This window comes from Pantherophis guttatus, chromosome 1, assembly GCF_059756535.1.
Source record: "Pantherophis guttatus breed Tessera chromosome 1, ASM5975653v1, whole genome shotgun sequence".
Lineage (NCBI taxonomy): Eukaryota > Metazoa > Chordata > Lepidosauria > Squamata > Colubridae > Pantherophis > Pantherophis guttatus.
The window spans coordinates 331,012,489-331,033,577 of record NC_142063.1 but is presented as its reverse complement, the minus strand read 5'-3'; the positions used below and the strand labels follow the sequence as shown (position 1 = coordinate 331,033,577).

The window sequence follows — 21,089 nt, the reverse complement described above, 5'->3', positions numbered from 1 at the left end:
GGAGGAATGACAAGCAAGAGCTTCAATGAAGAGTCACAATTGGGTTGCTTTTCAGCCACAAGAAAGTCAAGGCTTTGTTTCTTTTCTTTTTTTCTTTTTAAAGCCAATAAAAGGGAATTGTTGAGACTCAGAGCCTGCCAGTTTACAACTCAGCATTCAGGGAATTTCACAAGAATTTCAACTATTAAACAGCAGAGAGGTACAAGGCGGCACCAAATGGCACCGCAAGAAGATTGGCTCGCGGTCCGGTGCAAAGCAGTGCCAGTAAGAAACAGAAAGAAAACTCTAGTGTGAATTTTGTTGCTTTCTCCAGCAGTTCCTCAAATACACACCAAGACCTGTAGACCACCCATTTCAATAGAAGTCAGAAAACAAGGTCTAGCTGAAAACTTAGCTTTATCTCCTTTTCATTCTATTGAGTATAAATGTTGCAAAAATTCAAGGCTAACGTCTTCGGTTCTTCAGAGATAGTTTGGACATTTAAATGAGCATAATTCTGCTACCACTGGCTAAATCCCATTCCGGTTTAAGCTTCTGCTTCTATGTGGCCAACTGAAGGGGAAAAGGAAGCCCAATTCACCACTTTGCGACCCAGACTAGCAAGACCAATAAAGGAGAATATTTATAGGACAGGTTGACTCAAAGGTGTTTTTTCAAAAAACAACTGGACTATTCCCTTGAGGAAAAAGATGACGTTTCGCTTCTCATCCATGAAGCTTCATTAATTCTGGTTGGATGGTGGTGAGGTCAGACCTATCAGAAGTAATCCTTCCATTCCCCCCCCCCCACCATAAGGGAAAAACATAATCCAGTTGCCTTTTGAAAAGCACCTTTTAAACAACTATGACCTGGATGACTGAGAATCTCCATAGACATTTGTAGCTCAGTCAGGGTTGAAATGATGGATCCTTGGTGCTTTCTGAGCTTGGTTGTTTTCTTGCAGACATTTCAATAAATAACTAGGTATTATCAACAGTGCTAGTCAGTGCTAGACTAGCAAGAGACGTTTAGTACAACCTTCTTAATACATAGAAGCTATCTTAGTCAATCCTTCCCTCCCCCCCCCCCCCAAATTGAGGATCAGAATCCAAAGGCAGGAGAAAAAAGGAAGAAACATTTAAAAACTATTAAATAGAAACACTAATAGAAACCTAATAGAAACACTACCTTTTCCAAAACCACATTATTTCACTCTTGTTCCATCTATGATATTTCCCCGAATGTGCAGGTGACAGAAAATAATCCTGTAATCTTCTTTAGCAGAGTGGAGAAATATCTCAACAAAGGTTGCAGTTGTTATTATCATCTGAAGAGTATTTGTTTAGAGGAGGTACTATGAGGTCCATGCAAAGGTGAAAATAATATATATATTGATGTCTCAAGAACAACAATTTTGCAGAGAGAGAGGAAGGGAGGGAGAGGGAGAGAGCTCACAGGATCTGGAAGCTAAATCATATGATGAACAATTGAGGGAATTGGGAATGTCTAATCTAACGAAGAAAAGGACTAAGGGTGATATTGCTCTATCAGACCCCAGAACCACCTAAAAATTTAATAGCCATAATATTGAGGGTCTTCTTGGATGCCTTTTGCCAGGTGAAAATTTACCTGGAAAAATCAAAAGTAAAAAGCCATTGATGAAAAATCAAATTCTCATATTTGAACCCATGCCTGTAATTTTGCACTTTGCAAGACATCAGAATGTATTCACAACTGAGATCCTGGCGCTCAGAATCTAGAAAGAACAATTCTCAGCAAGTACAAGTTTTTAAGCATAGATATTTGAGAAACGGGCAGCATCATGTCTTAGACTTAATCCATTTAAAAGACCCATCCACTCTCAAGGTTTCCAAAGCTATTTTGGTACAACCCTGTGGTGTTGGATTTCCCAGATTAAGTGTCATGGAAAAAAATAGTTTTTCTGTGGTCTGATCAAAACCTGCTAATTTTGACAGATGACTCAGAGCTGTACTATAATGAGAGAGGAAGTAAAATCTTTTTTCAATCAAATGTTGATGCCAAACATAACTGTGTGAATTCTTATCATGTCTGGTACTTCTCTTTCTTCGCCTTTTCTCTAAAGTAAATAGAAATATAGAAAACTGATGGCAAAAAAAAAAAAAAACCCTAGTAGTCCATCAAGTCTGCCCTTTTGAGTTTGTTGTTTGCTTTCTTTTTATTTAGTTATTATATCTAATTATTATTTTTATGTTTAATTCATTTTTATTTTACTTTTAATTTTTGTCGGATGATGGACATGTGTTTATCTCAAGCATGTTTAAACTCAATTACTGATAATTGACCTCTATTTTCGCTGGAAGTTGGTTTGAAGCTCCCACTACTTTTTCTTTTGAACTTCCCTCTTGTCAGTTTGAACGTATGCCTCCGTGTTCCTGATTTTTGCTTCATATTGAAATAGCCTTTTGGTATTGCAATTTTGCTTTGTGTGGAGATACCCAGTGGTTATGTGTTCCCTTATGTAGTCACCTGCTTGCCAAGCTAAGGAAGAAAAACAACTTAAGAACAAGAAGAAAACAGAGAAGGTTCGGGGGTGGGTGGGTGGGCTGAGCTCTGTTTTCACTGGCAGAGGGTGGCAGGAGGCCGTAGAAGCTGAAATGGAGCTCTGGAGCCTGTTTTTGCTGGCAGAGTGCTCGGGCCGCCACAGACGTCCCTGACATGAGTGACATCAATCTGGCCACGCCTACCCTGGCCACACCCACCCTGCCCCTGAGGTCAAACACAACCCTGATGCGGCCCTCAATGAAATTGAGTTTGACACTTCTGGTCTAGAAGCAGATTTTTTTTTTTTTAATTTGATTTATATGCCGCCCTTCTCCGGAGACTCAGGGCGGCTTACAGTGCGTTAAGCAATAGCCTTCATACTTTTTGTATATTTATACAAAGTCATCTTATTGCCCCCACAAACTGGGTCCTCAATTTACCTACCTTAGAAAGGATGGAAGGCTGAGTCAACCTTGAGCCTGGTGAGATTTGAACTTACAGTAATTGCAGGCAGCTGGTGTTAATCACAATGCTTTTAGTCTGCTGAGCCACCAGGCCTCTGTATTGGTTGTAGATTGAAGGTTGTAGTGGAAAAAAGACAGATCTTGAAAATTTCTTTGAAAAATTATGTAACCGCCCTTGATCTGAGTAGCTGAAATGGCTACTCAGAAAGGCACAATTTGCTCATATTCTTTTTGCCCAATTCTTCACCACCATCTCTGTTTTCGCACATGTGCTTTGCTCGCGTGTGCACCTTCCGCACATGCACCCGGCCTCAAAAATGTGCCTAAGTAGGACAGCATAGAGCAGGGGCGGGTGGGCGGGCCCTGCTACTGGTTTCTGGTTTTGAACTGTCCAAACCAGCTGAATACCACCTCTGGGTCTCCTGCTTAAGCAGGGGGCTGGACCAGAAGACTTCCAAGGTCCTGTCCTGTCCTATCAACAGGTACTGCCAGATATGTTAAGATTTTTTTTCTTGCTGGAGATCAATAACAAAATTCTTTGCATTGTCAGGCACAAGTACTGCCTTCATGCACAATTGTAGGTGTGCAGTTACTATTTTAACCAAATCACATCATTTAAACTTGTCTCCTTTTATACCTCACCTTCAACTTTACTATTTTCCAACATTTCACACTACAGGCAGCCCTCGACTTATGACCACAATTTGAACTCAAAATTTCTGTTGCTAAGTGAGACATTTGTTAAATGAATTTTTGCCCCATTTTATGGCTTTTCTTGCTACAGTTGTTAAGTGAATCACTGCAGTTGTTAAGTTAATAACACGGTTGTTAAGTGAATTTGCCTTCCCCATTGACTTTGCTGGTCATAAGAATGCAAAAGGGGATCATGTGATCCTGGGACATCATATGAATCGGTTGCCAAACATTCAAATGTTGATTATGTGATCATAGGAATGCTGCAACAGTTGTAAATGTGAAAAATGGTCTTATTGCTGAGCACATTGTAAGCCGCCCTGAGTCTTCGGAGAAGGGCGGCATATAAATCAAATTAAAAAAAAAAAAAAAAAAAAAAAGTAACTTATTTTAGTGCTGTTGTAACTTCGAATGGTCACTAAACGAACGGTTGTACGTCAAGGACTACCCGTATTTATGGCTTTCTTTTTGTACACATTGTCTGCATTCCCGTGCATATTCTTCCATTCAATTCCACTCTTTCACATCTTATTTCCTTAAAAAAATTACTCCTCCCAGCTTTCTCTCACTTCGGGCTTCATCCCAAATAATTTCATTATTTTCATTCCATTCACTCTGCTAGAGATTTCTTGTTGATCGTTTTCACCCGCTTCCCAAATTATCTCTTGTTGCTATGAAAATCATTCTCTATTTTCTATCTTTTAATCTTAATTATGCCTTATTCTTTGACAACACTGTTTGCCGATCTATTTTTCCATACACACATTATACAACAGCTTTCTCTCATTTTCAATTTTTCAGCCAATTGTTCTTTGATGTAGTTTATCCCCCCACCCCCACTTTAACCTTGGTTTCTTTCATTTCATCATTAGAAGAGGCACAAATTTGCATGCCTCCTACTATCACAATTCCAAACATTTCTATGGGCTCTGTAACATAATGCATTCCTGTCCATTCCAAGCAGCTTCCACATCCTCCTCCCTCACGTCCACTTTCTGCTCATTTTGTAAAGGGAGGAATCAATTTTCCAACATTCTTTTCTAAGGCTCATTCCATCTCTTCCTACAGTTGTTTTACTCTCGTTATAGTTTAACCACCAAATCAGATTTATTACTACAATCAAGCATCAACCTAAGAAAGAAAATCAAACCAGAACGATAAAATTAAACAAACCCAGATTGTCAAATTTGTCAAATTTGTAGGAATGGTTGCCATGTTTTCACTGCAGCTGCCCAGGATTTGAGTCCTGGGTTGGTGATGATATTATATATGGCTAAATTATACAGTGTTTTCTAGAAAATAAGATCGGGTCTTATATTAATTTTTGCTCCAAAAGACACATTAGGGCTTATTTTCTGGTTAGGTCTTATTTTTGGGAAAATACGGTACTAAATGCATCCATCTGACTGACAATCTTAACTGGGGCTTATTTTGGGGGTAGGGCTTATATTACGAGCATCCTAAAAAAACATGCTAGGACTTATTTTCTGGTTGGGTCCTATTTTCAGGGAAACAGGGTGTGTATATATATGTGTGTGTGTGTATGTGTGTGTGTGTGCATATGTATGTATGTATGTATATATATATATATATATGTGTGTGTGTGTGTGTGTGTGTGTGTGTGTGTGTGTGTGTGTGTATCTTTATCAGCAAAATATAAATTTGGTATAAAATGGTTTGTCGTGAATGCAACTGCTTGAGGGCTCCTGGATTGGAGCTGAAGGGCGAAAGGGAGCAGAATGCCCCCTCCCACATATTGGGGTAGACCAGGTGTCTCGATAGAAAAACACTTAATATATGTGTGTGTGTGTGTGTGTGTGTGTGTGTGTGTGTGTATAAATTTAATGCATCTTCCCTAGGAGATGTTGCAGCAAAGATAGAAGGTAATATTTTTGCAACTTTCCTTATAAAATATGTAACAAAACAATGCTTGCTGTATCGTTTCTATTTTCACAAAGACCCATGAGGAGAAGCATTCTGTTAGTGGGGTTTACATAAAGTACTAATGTTAATGGAAGCACATTGAGCCTGCTTCTAAAAAATTTTTTTTAAAAAAATATGTAGACAGTTTACAGATTGCCAAATGCCTTTCACTATGAAACACTCTGCTGTTTCATGAGAGGGCACCAAAGTCCATGTGATAATCCTCAGTTATTAACAGTCTCATTTAATGGCCATTCAAATTTACAATGATGTAAACAAAAAAAAACCCAGTTGAATGGCCAGTTCTCATATTTACAGCCATCTCAGTGTCCAATGGTCATATAATCGCCCTCTGGGCACTTCATAATTGACTTCTGACAAGCAGAGACAATAGAGAAGCCAGCAGTAAAACTGTTAAGTTGTGGTCACATGATGTCTTGCTTAATGACATGATTTGCTTAATGACCAAATGGGAAGTGATATAAACCAACCAACCAATCAGAATAGAGCTGGAAGGGGACTTCTTCTGCTCCAACCCTCTGCTCAAGCAGGAGACACTATACTTGACTTACATCAGTTCATTTAGTGACTGTTCAAAGTTACAACAGCCCTGGAAAAAGTGACTTACGACCGTTTTTCACACTTATGACCTTTGCAGTATCCCCAGAATCATGGGATCAAAATTCAGATGCCTGGCAACTGACTCATATTTATGACATCTGCATTGTCCTGGGGTCATATGATCACATTTTGCGACTTTCTGACAAGCAAAGTCAAATGGGGGAGCTAGATTCACTGAACAACTCTGTGACTAATTTAACACCTGCAGTGATTCACTTAACAACTGTTGCAAGAGAGGTCTTAAAATGGTGCAAAACTCACTTAACCAATGTCTCACTTAACAACAGAAATTTGGGGCTCAATTGTGGTCGTAAGTCGAGGATTACCTGTACCATCATGTTCATGTGATTTTCCACTTAGCAATTATAGAGTTCAATGATCCAGTTGCTGGTCCTAACAGGTCACAAAGTGAAGACTACCTCCATTCAATATCATCCAGTCTTTGAAGGACTACGCTTTTGGCCTGGTTAAAAGCAGAAGATAGAAGTTTGCAAAGTTGCAATCTTCGAGCACTTCGATCTCTGATTCCTTACTAATATCCATGGTGACTTGCAGTTTCTTTTACAATTTTCTTTTTTCTTTTTATGTCTATATTTTTCCCAGGATCCACTCTTGAACACTGCCATATTTCACATTCAGATTTTCTCATTAGCCTGCTATCAATCCCAAATTCTTTCTGCCTTTCATTATAAACAATCAGATCATATTTCTGCCTTTCACTATAAACAATTACACTTTTCAATTCCTTTTCCATGTAGATGTACTAGATGTAAACTATGTTCTGAGCAACTATTCATCAAACCGTCACTATTTAGAAAATCCTACATAGGCATTTAAAAAAAAATAATTCCATGCATTTTCTTAAAACTGTACACTGATGTAGAAATTGGACAAAACTGATGAAAAGTGAAGTGGTCAGAAGTTCAAAATACCGTACCAGAGATAGAACTAGGGACTTTTGCACGGCTAGAGTTATATATTGCTAGTGCTACCAGATTTGGGGCTGTAAAAAAACTGGATAATCATCGGAAGATAGGAAAGATTCCTGTGGTTCACTTTGTTTCCATCTAGTGGTCATCCAGATTTTATCATCCAGATGTGGTAGGCCCAGATATTTTAAAGAGCTATAATTGTTTAATAAACCATATCGCTTGAACTTGTTTAGAATAGTAAATCGTAAGGCAGATTTGGGCAACCCATAGTCTGCTTTCTCCTGTCTGGCACCTCCTTTTTAGCCTCCTGAGCACCTTTAGATGTGGCAGATTCTGGGTGGGGGAGGGGGAATTAGTATATATAAGAGGATTAAAGGGCAAAATGCTTGGCTTAAAACATACATTTCATTGCTTGGAAAATCCCACCTCGCAAAAAGAGGGGGTAATTTCATATATGTTGTGTTTGGGATTTTAACAGACAAGCAGTGTTTTAAGTTTCAACCGCAGACATCTGATATTTGAGGGGTAACTGGGCCCATCCCTCCCTGCAGATGTTGGGTGGCCAAAAAAATCAAAGCGTGAGTACAAAAAAAATCTAGCTACACCTACCATACTTAATACAGGTAGTCCTTGACTTATGACCACAATTGAGCCCAAAATTCTGTTGCTAGGTGAGACAGTTAAGTGAGTTTTGTTCCATTTTATGACCTTTCTTGTCATAGCTTTTAAGCAATGGGTTTCCCCATTGATCTTGCTTGTCAGGAGGTCGCAAAAGGTAAATCACTTGACCCCGGGAGACTGCAACCGTCATAAATATGAGTCAGTTACCAAGGGGATGCCATAATGATCATGCGTGAATAAGAATTATAAATCACTTTTTTCAGTGCTGTTGTAACTTTGAACAGTCACTAAATGAACTGTTGTAAATCAAGGACTACCTGTACCCAAACTGCATCGAATGTGGAGATGTATTCTCTATTATCCTGTATGTTCTCTGGATTTCTCTTCTTTCTAGCATCCATAAAGTGCCTGTTTGTACAATTGTGGGATTCCTCCTAAGATTCAGCAATTTAACCGTGCCTGCTCTCTGTTAATATTATGCGGCTTTTCCCTCTCCTTTCTCTTCCCCTTCTAATTCATGGGTGTTTACAGTACATTCATCATTTGACATTTATTTTAATGCCATTGTTGTACTTCATTTTCATTTTGTAATCAGCTTTGAAAGGATTATCTCGAAAGTATCACAACACCACATTAAATGAATAAACCATAATCTGCAAGCCACAACAGCAGTCCATACAACCACTCAGCCAATGGTGAAATCCAAATTTTTTTATTAGGATACTGCAAAATCTCCATTCCCACCCCACTCCAGGGAAAGGATACTGCAAAATCTCCATTCCCACCCCACTCTGGGGCCAGCCAGAGGTGGTATTTGCCAGTTCTCCGAACTGCTCAAAATTTCCGCTACCGGTTCTCCAGAACCTGTCAGAACTTGCTGGATTTTACCCCTGCACTCAGCCCATACAAACCACAGTACTTCAACCTTCCTAATTTGTGTAAAGTCAGCCTCAAGCACTGGACTACATGCAGTCCAGCCTCCCCATTTGTGCTGGGTCTCAGCTCATGTTGTAAAAAACACCAAGCATGCTAAGTGATCTTTATTAATAGCCACTTACTTGGATAGTCACCAGCCTTACTACAGCAGGTTTGATTTCCAAGCATTTATGCTTTGAACTTCAGGTTGAGCAGAATTAAAAATACAAGCGACATTTATCTCTGGCCATGCCATGCCAGATCCTCACAGCATCTCCTTGTTGAGACATAGCTTTAAAAAGAAAAAGAAGAAAGAGGCCTAAGAGACAATTCACAGAATATAACATAAATAGGGCATCAGCCTGGCTGTCCATGTTTATTGGCATTAAATGCAGTTGTTAAGCTCCTGCTTTTTCATCCTAGCTTCTTCCACAAAAAACACCCCACTGCTTAATGCGAGTATTACGACTTCCCATTCAACTGCTTACTCCCCCATCTACCCATTAAAAGCAAGTTTTGACTTCCTGCCCAGACTGGCTAAAAGGCCCGTCTGTCATTCAAGGTTTAGAAAACATTTGTCCAGAGAAGCAATAAAAACCCTCTCGGATTGTTTCTCCATTGCCCTATTAGGAATAGGTCCAGCCACATAGTAAATAATAATGGTCCCCAAACCAGACAATTTTCTCCTCTTCCTCCCATCCATAATTTTCCCCCTAGCAAGAAGAAAAAACACCAAAAAGCAGCAAAAACTGGAAATTTGCATCTAGCGCACACCATCAAGCTTCTTAGACCATGCAAACACAATCTGACTTCTGAACAAGAGTGTGCAAATTTATTTATAGATGACCATGTTGTTAATGGACTTTCACATGGCCTAGAAATGTGAAATTTGATACAAAAGAAGCTACAGTGAGATCACCAAACAACGCTAAAAATAAAGACCATTTCCCATTTTTGTTCTCCTTGGCTTTTCAAGTCTTTGATTTTATCCCGCTTTTGTCTTTCCGGTGCTTTTTAGTTTATTTATATTGATGCTATAGCTATTTATTTTATCAGCGTTAGCTGCTCAGAAAATAAGCTTTCTGGATGTCCAATATAAATGCTGTGAAGAAATGTTTTGTTAGAGAAAAGGGAAGATGTAAACACTCAGACAGATTTTACACTTTCAGTTCACCAAAATGGTAAAAACGCATAGATTGAAAATCAATTGCTAGAAATAAGCAGTCATTAAGCATGACATTTATCTTCTAACACAGGGGTGTCAAACTCAATTTCATTGAGGGCCAGATCAGGGTTGTGTTTGACCTTAGGGGGCTGGGGTGGGTGTGGCCAGCTTGATGTCACTCGTGTCGGGGGGGGGAGTTGCCTGTGGTGGCCCGAGCACTCTGCCAGCAAAAACAGGCTCCCGAGCTCTGTTTTCGTTGGCAGAGAGTTGCAGGAGGCCATCCCAGCCGAAAACAGAGATCGAGAGCCCTTTTTCACTGGCAGAGGCACCACGGGCTGGTCCTTCGCTGTTTTCAGAGTGGCCCCACGGGCCAGATCTAAGCACTAAACACAGCTTGCAAGGGGTTTTCCTCAGGAACTAGGCTACTCTTCAAATTTGAATTCTGCTACCTTGTTGTTTTAGAAAATCTACATATCTTCTAGGATCAGTGAAGTACATTTTTAGTCAAATCAGCTTTAGACGCAGAGGAATGTACAGGTGTCTATGTAAGTTGATCCAATTAAATCCATAATAAGACTGTTAAGGGTAGAAATCCAGTCAAACCAGTATTTAGCAGCATAGCAATCGTAAGTCTATCACCCTGCAGAAAACATGTCTGGTATCTCCTATTCAGTGCCCACTGTGGGCAGAAACACAAGGGAGAAGGTTCTATGCAACACTGGGAAACTTTAGGCAAATATAATCTTGCCATTGCATCATTACAGAGGCAGTGCCTTGATGTAGGAAATTCAGTTACATTAAGCGAAAGGAAGCAAGGCTGCACTAATCTGCAGCAATATAACAAAGAGCAAATTACACAAGCACATTGTAGGACTTTGAAATATCTCAGAAAGCATGCATTTCCAAGGGTATCCCTATTGCCACAATTCCCTGATTTAACCCCAACACCTGCTCCTCTTTTTGAAAGCTCTTGCAGTTCAGTTTCTGAAGCATCGTCCCCTTGTGTTACCTAGTCCCTGTTATGAACTAGAAGGCAACCAATAAGGTTTTGTTTTCTAACCATTCAAAGCAGGGGTGCAAACCTTTGCTCCCTCCAGTAGCTTGCAGATGTTCTCACTTTGAGATATTACTTAATGAGCTGGCAGAGGGGAAATTATGAGGTGCATTTAAGTCCCTGGCATTTAATTTTAATTACACGCATACTTCAATTTTTACAGTGTTCACTTCAGCCCTCCACCCGTCAATCAAAGTGTGGCTTTGGGTCCCACTGAAGGCTGTTCAAGATTAAAGGATTTGATATGACATTTAGAATTGATAAAAACACACGTGCTTGGTTTGTATGCATTCCCCCAGATTCATTTTGGCAGCTCCCTTGATTCTCCAGTATTGTGCTGCTGAAATCCAGGGGCACAAGTGTCATTGTTTGGGGTTGGTCTCCTACTATACTATAATAGGAGACTATGTATAATACTGCCCTGTATTCCACATCTGTTACAGGATCAATTTTTAAAATGCTGATGTACAAAAAGTTACATCCAAATGAAATTTTATGACAGGTGTTTTTAAACCATGGTTTATTGAATAAGCTACAAAGGCCTGGCTTACACATACCAGTAAGCTTTAATAGGAAGGATTTATATATCATACTAAGCCCAAACAAATCACATTATGGTTTAGTGTAAAAAGCAAATCATCTGTAATTCAAAGGATAGGATTTTTTTTTCACATACTAAGGGGTGGTTTCTCACAGAAGAGGTCACTTTTTGCTACTAATGGTAGCAAAAGTATCTTCATGGGACTCAAAAAATCATCATTATCTGGGTTCAAAAAGGAAAACAATCAATGCCAAGCAGTTTCTGGTTAGTTGCTGGAGAAGACTCCTGCGAGTCCCTTGGATTGCAAGGCGATCAAACCGGTCAGTCCTAGAGGAGATCAACCCTGACTGCTCTTTAGAAGGCCAGATCCTGAAGATGAAACTCAAATACTTTGGCCACCTAATGAGAAGGAAGGACTCACTGGAGAAGAGCCCAAGGCTGGTAAAGATTGAGGGCAAAAGAAGAAAGGGACAACAGAGAACGAGGTGGCTGGATGGAGTCACTGAAGCAGTAGATGTGAGCTTAAATGGACTCCAGAGGATGGTAGAGGACAGGAAGGCCTGGAGGAACGTTGTCCATGGAATCGCAATGGGTCGGACACGACTTCGCAACTAACAACAGCAAAGCAGTTTCTATCAAACAATTGTGATTAGTGTCTCCAATATAGTCTGGATCACCAACTATTTTAAGAACCACCAGCTCAAGAAAGACCGTTCTCCAACGCCGATGAATTTCAAAAGACCTTGGCCATATATAGCTTAATACAAGAAGTAACCTCTGAATGAATGACGTCAAATCATTGTTAGTCTGTGATTCTGTGTTATGCAGTGCTATTTCCAGATCTTTAAGATATTTGCACATTTTGGATCCCTTCCCTACCGACAGAAGCAGGCTTCTATTTCCTACTTGATAGAACCTTCTACTAAATTAATAACCCATTCTGAATTACAACCCAGGGCAATGTTGATGACTCAGCCTATGCCTGTACAACTTGAGCTGCATAAATCTTTTGAAAGGGGGGCTTCAGAATGTCAAGACATGTAGCTGCTTCAGAAGTGATTTCCTGATGTCCGCAGAGGTGATCTGCATTTGTAGAGATAGCATGAAGCAGCTTCTGAAACAGTTTTGATTATTTTATAAAACTAGTTAGTTTAGTTTTCATTATTTCATTAAACCTGTAAAACTATTATGCTTTAATTGTTTGAAAGGAGGTGCTTACATGCACTTTTAAACGTGCTAAAATTTTGTCCTACTGTCAAGTGGTATACATATGTGTCCTAGAAGGTGCCTGATCAGATTGTTCAAGATTAATTTTTATTTCCTTCCTTGGAAGCTAGTTACTCTCCTAAAAATCTTGTGAGATGCAACTGTGTTGTCTTTAAGCAGTTGGTAGAAAGTAAACACCAGATCTCGCAAAGGTTCCAGGGAATTGCTTTGCAATAAATGGCATATAAATTCAATAAATGAAATAAATTATATTTTCAACAGTTAAAGATGATAAGACGAGAAAATTAAGCCTATGTTCCATCTGATCCTGTTTTTAAAAATGAAATTGACCTTTTCTGATTTCCCTCTTCTAGAATCTTTTAATAAATTGAATTGGATCCTAGTATTTTAGTCCTTGTTTCCAGTCTGACATGTATGAAAGATTGATGGTGGGGTTCGATTCTTAAGGGAAAGAAAAGAAAAGCCCTGGAAAAGATGTACAACTTCTGATGTGCCCAGGTTGTGAAGTTTACTTCTTGCTGTAAATGACATACATGATAGCATTGTATTTATCTCTGAAATGTGATAAGGGGTCTCTGACTGTCTGTCCTACTGCACAGGGCTGAACATGCATAGGCCTTGGTGCAGGATTGGTCATACAAGTAGGCCTCGACTTACAACAGTTCATTTAGTGACCATTCAAAGTTACAACAGCACTGAAAAAGGTGACTTAGGATCATTTTTCACAGTTACAACCTTTGTAGCATCCCAATGATCGTGTGATTAAAATTCAGATGCTTAGCAATTGGTTCATACTTAGGATCATTGCTGTGTCCTAAGATCACGCGATCACCTTTTGCAACCTTTTGGCAAGCAAAGTCAACAGGGGAGCTTAACAACCGGGTTTCTAATTTATCAACTGCAGTGATTCACTTAACAGCTGTGGCAAGAAAGGTTGTAAAATGGGGCAAAACTCGCTTAACAAATGTCTGACTTAACAACAGAAATTTTGGGCTCAATTCTGGTCGTAAGTCGAGAACTACCCGTACTGTGTTCTGACAAAAGCTTAGGTTTCTATTTGATAGAATTTTATGAGATATTGCGGGGATGATTCAATTCAGACACAGCCATTTTTTTTTTATCACTAGAGGTTTACCTCTTGTTCAAAGGTTCCAGGATTTTTTTCCCCTTAACTAAAAGACTTCACAGAGAGAAAGCTGCTGTTTTGTTGATTACAGCTCCCCTCCCTTCATCTCTTTCGGGCCCCAATGCATTTGCCCTAAACCAGTGTGGAATTCAAATTTTTTGACTACTGGTTCTGTGGGTGTGGCTTGGTGGGCGTGGTGTGGCTTGGTGGGCATGGCAAGGGAAGGATACTGCAAAATCCCCATTCCCTCCCCACTCCGGGGGAAGGATATTGCAAAATCTCCATTCCCACCCCACTCTGGGGCCACCAGAGGTTCTCCGAGCTTCTCAAAATTTCTGCTACCGGTTCTCCAGAACCTGTCAGAACCTGCTGAATAGCACCCCTGCCCCAAACCCTCCAGACTCAAATCTATACAAATATCCAGAAGTAAAGTGTTAAATAGAGGAAGTTGTAATATTTTCTTACTTGGGACTGTGATTGCCTACTCCAGAAGCTAAGCAGCAGCACCAGGAAGGCAAAACAGGCAACCCTAAAATCAATCTAGATCATTAGCAGCTATTCCATTATGTCCACCTCTGGTTGTTGACTTTAAATTGTCTATGAAAATGGTCTTTCAGTAAAACTACGTCCCTAGAAGCTCAAACCAGCCACTCAACTTCTATTGAGCCAAAATAGATTTCATATCAAAGTTACACCTGAGCAGATTTTGGACCAAAACAAGTAGTTAAGATGTCATGCTAAAATTTGGGATTAAAGATTCCAAATTAAAATCCCCATATAGTGATCAGATTCTGACACCATTACAGTCATCCTTCCCTAAAAAGGCATAAATTAGGGAGTGAAAGAGGATTACCCACCCTCTCCGAGCTTCTTGGCGGGGGGTGTGTGTGTGTGTCTCAGGTGAGTAACAAAATTAAAATGAATATCAGAAGAATCCTGACACAGAGGTACATAGAATTAAGATCCTTGTAGTCATGTAGCCATGAAGAGGTTAGCTGAGGAATATGAGTATGTTATGTTGTTTCTTCTGTTATGTTTTTTCCTTTCTTCTGAATGTTCCCCGATGTAATCTAAAATTCTAGACCACTTAACTATCTCAGCTTGCACTGCCAAATCATTAGGCCGGTCTAATATTAATTTAGTGGCTCTATCAAGTAGGAAATAGAAGTCTGCTTCCATCAACGATAGGGAAGAGATACAAAATGAGCAGATTTCTTAAAGATCTGGAGAGAGCCAGTTTGGTCTAGAGCAGGTGTGTCAAACTTGCGGCCCACAGGCCAGATGCATCACGCGTTAGCCACGCCCACTCCCGGTTTAGCAAAGGGGAAAAAAGTCCCGATACGTCACGTGACACCACCACGATGACGTGAGTTTGACACCCCTGGTCTAGAGGTTAAGGCACCAGGCTAAAAAGTGGGAGACTGTGAGAGTTCAAGTTCCGCTTTAGCCATGAAAGGCAGCTGAGTCACTCTTTCTTAGTCCAACACACCTCACAGCAGATGTGGGTTTCAGCAGGTTCAGACCAGTTCTGGAGAACCGGTAGCGGAAATTTTGAGTAGTTCAGAGAACCGGTAGTAAAAATTCTGACTGACACCACCCCCATCTATTCTCTGCCTCCCAAGTCCCAGCTGATCAGGAGGAAATGGGGATTTTGCAGTAACCTTCCCCTGGAATGGGTTGGTAATGGAGATTTTATAGTATCCTTCCCCTGCCACGCCCACCAAGCCACACCCACCAAGCCACACCCACAGAACCGGTAGTAAAAAATTTTGAAACTCACCACTGCCTCACAGGATTGTTGTTGTGGGGAAAATAAGAGGAGGAAGGTGTATTGGATATGCATGTTCGATATGTTCACCGCCTTGAGTTATTCATAAAAATCGTAAATGTAGAATACAAATAAATAAATAAAAATCTTCTACTCGTATGATAGTAGAAAAAGGGATTTCTCTGATCTGCATTACGGCACTGATGCATATATGAGGATCTAGTGGTTGGAGCTCTCCCAGTTGGGCCATACTGACACAGGGTACAGCAGCAAGTCCCAAAGAAGTACAGGTACTCCTCGACTTACAACAAGTTCATTTAGTGACCATTTGAAGTTAAAACAGCACTGAAAAAAGTGACATGACTGTTTTTCACACTTAGACCACTGCAGTATCCCCACGTATCCTCAAGTGATCAAAATTCGGACGCTTGGCAACTGACTCATATTTATGACGGTTGCAGTGTCCCCGGGGTCATGTGATTCCTTTTTGCAACCTTCTGACAAGCAAAGTCAAAGGGGAAGGCGGATTCACTTAACAGCTGTGTTACTAACTTAACAACTGCAGTGATTCCCTTAACAACTGTGGCATGAAAAGTCATAAAATGGGCAAAATTCACTTAACAAGTGTTTCTCTTAGCAACAAAAAAATTGGGGGCTCAACTGTGGTCGTAAGGGGAGGACTGCCTGTAGTGGTGGTTGGAGGCTCAACCTTACCCATACTGGTTTAGGAATTCTGGGAATTGCAGTCTCAATAGACTGGGAGGGACAATCTGTTGGGAAGACTGCTATGTTTTTTTCAGTGGTGACACCCTAATTGAGAAATTGGACAACTAGGATAAATGTTTAAGGAGATCCTCAATCATCCAGGTCATGTTGTCCCAAAGGTGCTTTTTCCGAGAGACAATTGGACTTTCTTTGTTTTTTCTTTGAAAACATTTCGCTTCTCATCCAAGAAGTTTTTTCTGTTTTAGTAGGTTTTCAAAGAAAAAAAACCCCAAGAAAATCCAGTTGCTTTTTGTAAAAAGCACCTTTGGGATAACTAGGTTGTGCATTTGCAGACTATTATTAGATTACTGCATTAGTTATAAAACCTACAACCCTCTTTGCTGCTGCAAGAAATCTAAAGCAGTCTAAGACCTCCTGTCTTTAGAAAACATGGGTTTCTTGCATGCTGCCCTCTTTTTTTTTTTGTTTCTTACTTTAAGAATGGATGTCGTATTTTATATAATGTAATTGATTTATCAAGCAAATTTATATAGCCATCCAACTCACATGTAGGTGACTTCATGAGTTTATTGCCATTCTATGAATCACTTGAAGAATCGGAGACATGCAACTTAGAATTATTCATTTAGTGACCGTTCGAAGTTACAAAGGCACTGAAAAAAGCAACTTCTGACCAATTTTCACACTTACAACCATTGCAGCATCCCCATGGCCACGTGATGAAAATCAAGGCAACTGGCACGTATTTATCATAGTTGCATAGTCCTGGGGTCACGTGATCACCATTTGTCACCTTTCCAGCCAGCTTCCAACAAGCAAAGTCAAATGGGAGGAAAGTCAGATTCACTTAATGACCAAATGATTCACTTAACAATTGTAGTGTGGCAAGAAAGCTCATAAAATGGGGGCAAAAATAACTTAAGTGCTATCTTGACAATTGAAATTTGGGCTCAATTTTGATCTTTAAATTGAAGATTACCTGTAATACATCAGTAGAGCACACACCTGCCTTTTCCAAAATCTGTTTGGCCCTTTTCTTTTTTTTTTAAATCTAATACCAAAAGCAAACCACTTGCCAACAGGAGTCAATATTTTCTCAAATGACGATCAATGATTCATCCACAATATGCAACAAACATTGATCCTGAAGTCCAATTTCTTTTCCCAACAGGCAATCCCCAGGCTACCATAATTCAGAAAGAGGGAAGGCAAGTTGCCCATTCCTCACTTCCCATTGCTGATCCACCCTCTCTCCAGGTTTAAGGGACAGAAAATCCTGGTTTTATTTTCTTTCTTTTTTTTATACACAGCAATAAGCTCCTTTACTTAAGAGTAGAAATGTATTCCCAAATTAAGGATTTATTTATATATCATATTTAGAGACTACCCATCTCCCTCATGGAATGACTATTAATATCACACCTGTATTATTTTCATAAATAACTCAAGGCAGTGTACATACCTAATGTTCCTTCCTCTTCCTATTTTCCCAGACAACAATCCTGTGAGGTAGCTTGAGCTGAGAGAGAGAGAGACTGTCCCAAGTTCACCCAGCCATTGTTCATGCCTAAAGCAGAACTAGAACTCACAGTCCCCGAAGACAAGAGATCTGGGAATCCATCCACAGAATCTATCCCAGTTCTTAAAAGCATCTAATTTTACCCCATCCAAGCAGAATTCCTAAATGTGGCTTTTTTCCTTTAAAAGAGAGTCAACACTCGTGATTCCTTTCCAGGGAGGAAAAGAAATCCCGGGACTCAGGATTGCAGCAAAAAGCCCCAGTGACTTCTACCTTCCATGGACGATGTTTGCATGCAGAGCACATAGGGAGACACACAAACGCGTGCGCACACATACGGTCTCTACAATGCACCGTCTTTGCATAGACCAACCAATCATATTGCCGGTCCTTTTTGCTAGTAAATAAATAATGCAGCAAGGTGCAGGTTGAAAAAGCAGGGAGGTGGGAAGTCGAAGGAAAAGATCAGGGGATTCTATAGCCTCTGAATAAAGGGGTTCCCTGCATCAGATCACCCGGCATATAAAACACTCCCTGCACAGCCAGATATACCTACAAGGAGAGGGCCAAGCCATTTTGTGGTTTCAGGCAGACAAATGAATATTGTCTCTTCCGCAGACAAGATGCATGGCAAATTATTTTAGCCCTCCCCCACATCCCCAGGCAGAAAAATCCCACAAGCAACTCCCTGGCAACTGAAAATAATCCAATAAAATCAGATAATCCCCAGTCTGGTGTCCCTTCGTGACACCCATTACCCGTTGTCTGAAAGCAGCCAGCTCAACTGCCAGAAGAAACACAGCACGTGGCTTTGGCGAGTCATTAATAAGGAAGCCCATTGATTAAAAACCGAAGGCGGGGTGGAAATGAGCAGCAGCCCCATCCGGAACCATTTACAAACCCTCCATGCAGCCAAACAATCATCCATCAGTCAAGGCAGCCATCAGGATGGGACAAATGCCATTTCTGAAGCCTGGTTGGCATCCAACACCAGCCAGCCAGCCAGCCAGCCCTTGGCACAGGTGGTAGCACAGAGAAAGGTCGAAGGGAGATCCACTCCCCACTCCCTCCCTCCCTCCCTCCCTTGCATTTTCAGATATTATTGTGAATGGATCCCCTGCCATCATTAGGACTCACCAGCTTCTCTCAGGACTTGCCCAATTCACAGAAACAGGGGAAATTATTAGCCTTCCCACCCAGGAAGATGGAAAAGGTTGATCCAGTTTAAGTGTTGTATGTGTATCCGTGTCTGTGCAAGGAATCCTGATGCTGCACGAAAGGGAGGGTAGTTGTGTGCATCTTTCTCTCTCTCTCTCTCTCTCTCTCTCACATACACACACACGAACAGGTAAACAGTTGCTATTCAAAAGCAAAGGGGGGGGGGAGAAACTAGCAACAAATCAAAATGCAAAATTACATCTCTCTTTCCCCCCCCACCCCCCCACCCCCCAAATATCCGGCTTAACTAACTACCACCTACACTCCCCAGATCCTTTAGTATTGAATAGAACAAGGGTGGGGAATGTGCAGGATGAGGGGTGCGGGGAGCGTGGCAGGTACCACCATCACCCGCTTCAATAGCTCCCACAAACAGCCACGCAACACACACACGCACACACACACGCACACCCGTGTCTGGGGAAGGGCTTGAAGAGGTTTGAAGCCGGGACCGGGAACCGACGCCCCCGTTTCAGCTCTTCCGCGGGGTGCAAAGCTTTCACTTACGGAGGAGGCGCCGCAATGGGGAACAGGTCGGCGGGAAAGAAAGAAAGAAAGAAAGAAGGGGAAACCCGCGGCTATCCAGTCCGGACACGCGTGCGACTCCCCCCCCCACCGCCCCCCACGGCCACCCGCCCCCTTTTTGCAAAAATGCGAACTGGAAGCCAAAGCGGAGAAAGCAGAGCCGGACCCGAAGGCGGGGTGGGGGTGGGGGTTGTAGCGGGGGGCCGGAGAGGACGGGGCGCAGCGCTTACCCGGCTTGGAGAGGCATGGACTGGAGAGGGGGGGTTGAGTGGGGGGGGGTTCCCGGCTCGGTCTTCCCTCAGCGGCCTCTGGGCGGAAGGACGGAGAAAAGGCGGCCGGAGAGAACCGGCCGAGCAAGCCGGAGCAAAAGCGCTCCGAGCGCCCGGGGAGGCAGCGGCAAAACGGGGCGCCTTCGTAGCCTCCCTCCGTCTCCTCCCAACTCCGCTCGGCGAAAGAGGGTTTAAAGGGACCGGCGGGCGGCGAAAGAGAAAGCGGTCACGTGACGCCAGCCCGCTTGCCGCTCCTGCTCCTGTTCCCGCTGCCTCCTTTGGTTTTTGCAAGCGGGGGGTCCTCTGGGCGTGTGCAGAGTGCCGGCTTCGTTAGCCCACGCCAAGTTTCCTTTCTTTTTTTTTTTCCCCTTTCTTTCTTTTTTTTTTTAAACGGCTGGCGACGCTTCTTAAGAGAGGCTCCCTCGCCGCGACTTAATGGGATGGAAGTGCTGTACTGAATCGTGATGATGACACACGTCACGCTCTCTGTCTCCCCCGCGGGGCTGTCTCTTCCCCGCCCTTGCCCTCCGGTGGTCGTCCGGATTTTTTGCAGCCTCGATCCGGTAGCTTTCATGCGTATACTGGCTTCAAGATCCTGGAGGAAGGGTTTGTGTGGGAGTCTTGACAAAGAGATACGTGTTACAACCGTAGTGGGTTTCCAATTTTTTTTACTACCGGTTCTGTGGGCGTGGCTTGGTGGGCGTGGCATGGCTTGGTGGGTGTAGCAAGGGAAGGATACTATAAAATCTCCATTCCCTCCCCAATCCAGGGGAAGGTTACTGCAAAATCCCCATTTCCTCCAGATCAGCTGGGACTTGGGAGGCAGAGAATAGATGTGGGCAGGGCCGGTCAGAATTTTTACTACCGGTTCTCGGAACTATTCAAAATTTCTGCTACCGGTTCTCCAGAACTGGTCAGAACCTGCTGAAACCCTCCTCTGGTGTACAAACTGCAAGCATATGGGTGCCAATGGTTCTGCTCTCCTGCAGTGTGAATGGGAGTGAATTTCTCCGTTTTCAGAGGCGATGCCAACTCAACCTGGTTAACTGCTTTAGGCCACACCAGTTATCTTGGCTTCTTGGAGATGGGCCGTTGCTGCTGTTTCTGGAGATGAAGAAGACTCTCCATTGATCCCAGAGGAGCCTCGATCTCGCCTCCTGTTTCCTGGTCAACATTTCCATTCCAAATATACCGTCATTTCTGACTATTCCTTCCAGTGTCCTTGCTGAGAACTCGAGGAAACCTGATCTACTCTCTCTTTAGGAGGCGGAAGTGGCCGA

At 42.0% G+C, this 21,089-nt stretch overlaps 1 protein-coding gene across 9 annotated transcripts in view; it reads right to left on the bottom strand.

Annotated features, from left to right (window-relative positions):
- The window catches only part of SH2B2 (SH2B adaptor protein 2), a 70,088-nt gene extending 49,674 nt beyond the window's left edge, over positions 1-20,414 (bottom strand). For 3 of the 9 annotated variants that reach the window (XM_034420869.3, XM_087889257.1, XM_087889242.1), the window contains exons 1-2: positions 19,771-20,406; positions 8,815-8,963 (exon numbers count right to left, since the gene is read on the bottom strand). Coding sequence is in view for 4 of the 9 variants with exons in the window: in XM_034420874.3 (XP_034276765.3) it covers positions 19,771-19,787 (17 nt within the window). In the remaining 5 variants the exon portion in view is untranslated. Of the gene's footprint in view, positions 1-8,814; positions 8,964-18,934; positions 19,155-19,770 lie in introns of those variants that run through there. The other 6 variants (XM_034420874.3, XM_087889252.1, XM_034420867.3 and 3 more) reach the window with 4 other exon arrangements.
- Between the last annotated feature and the right edge of the window lie 675 nt (positions 20,415-21,089).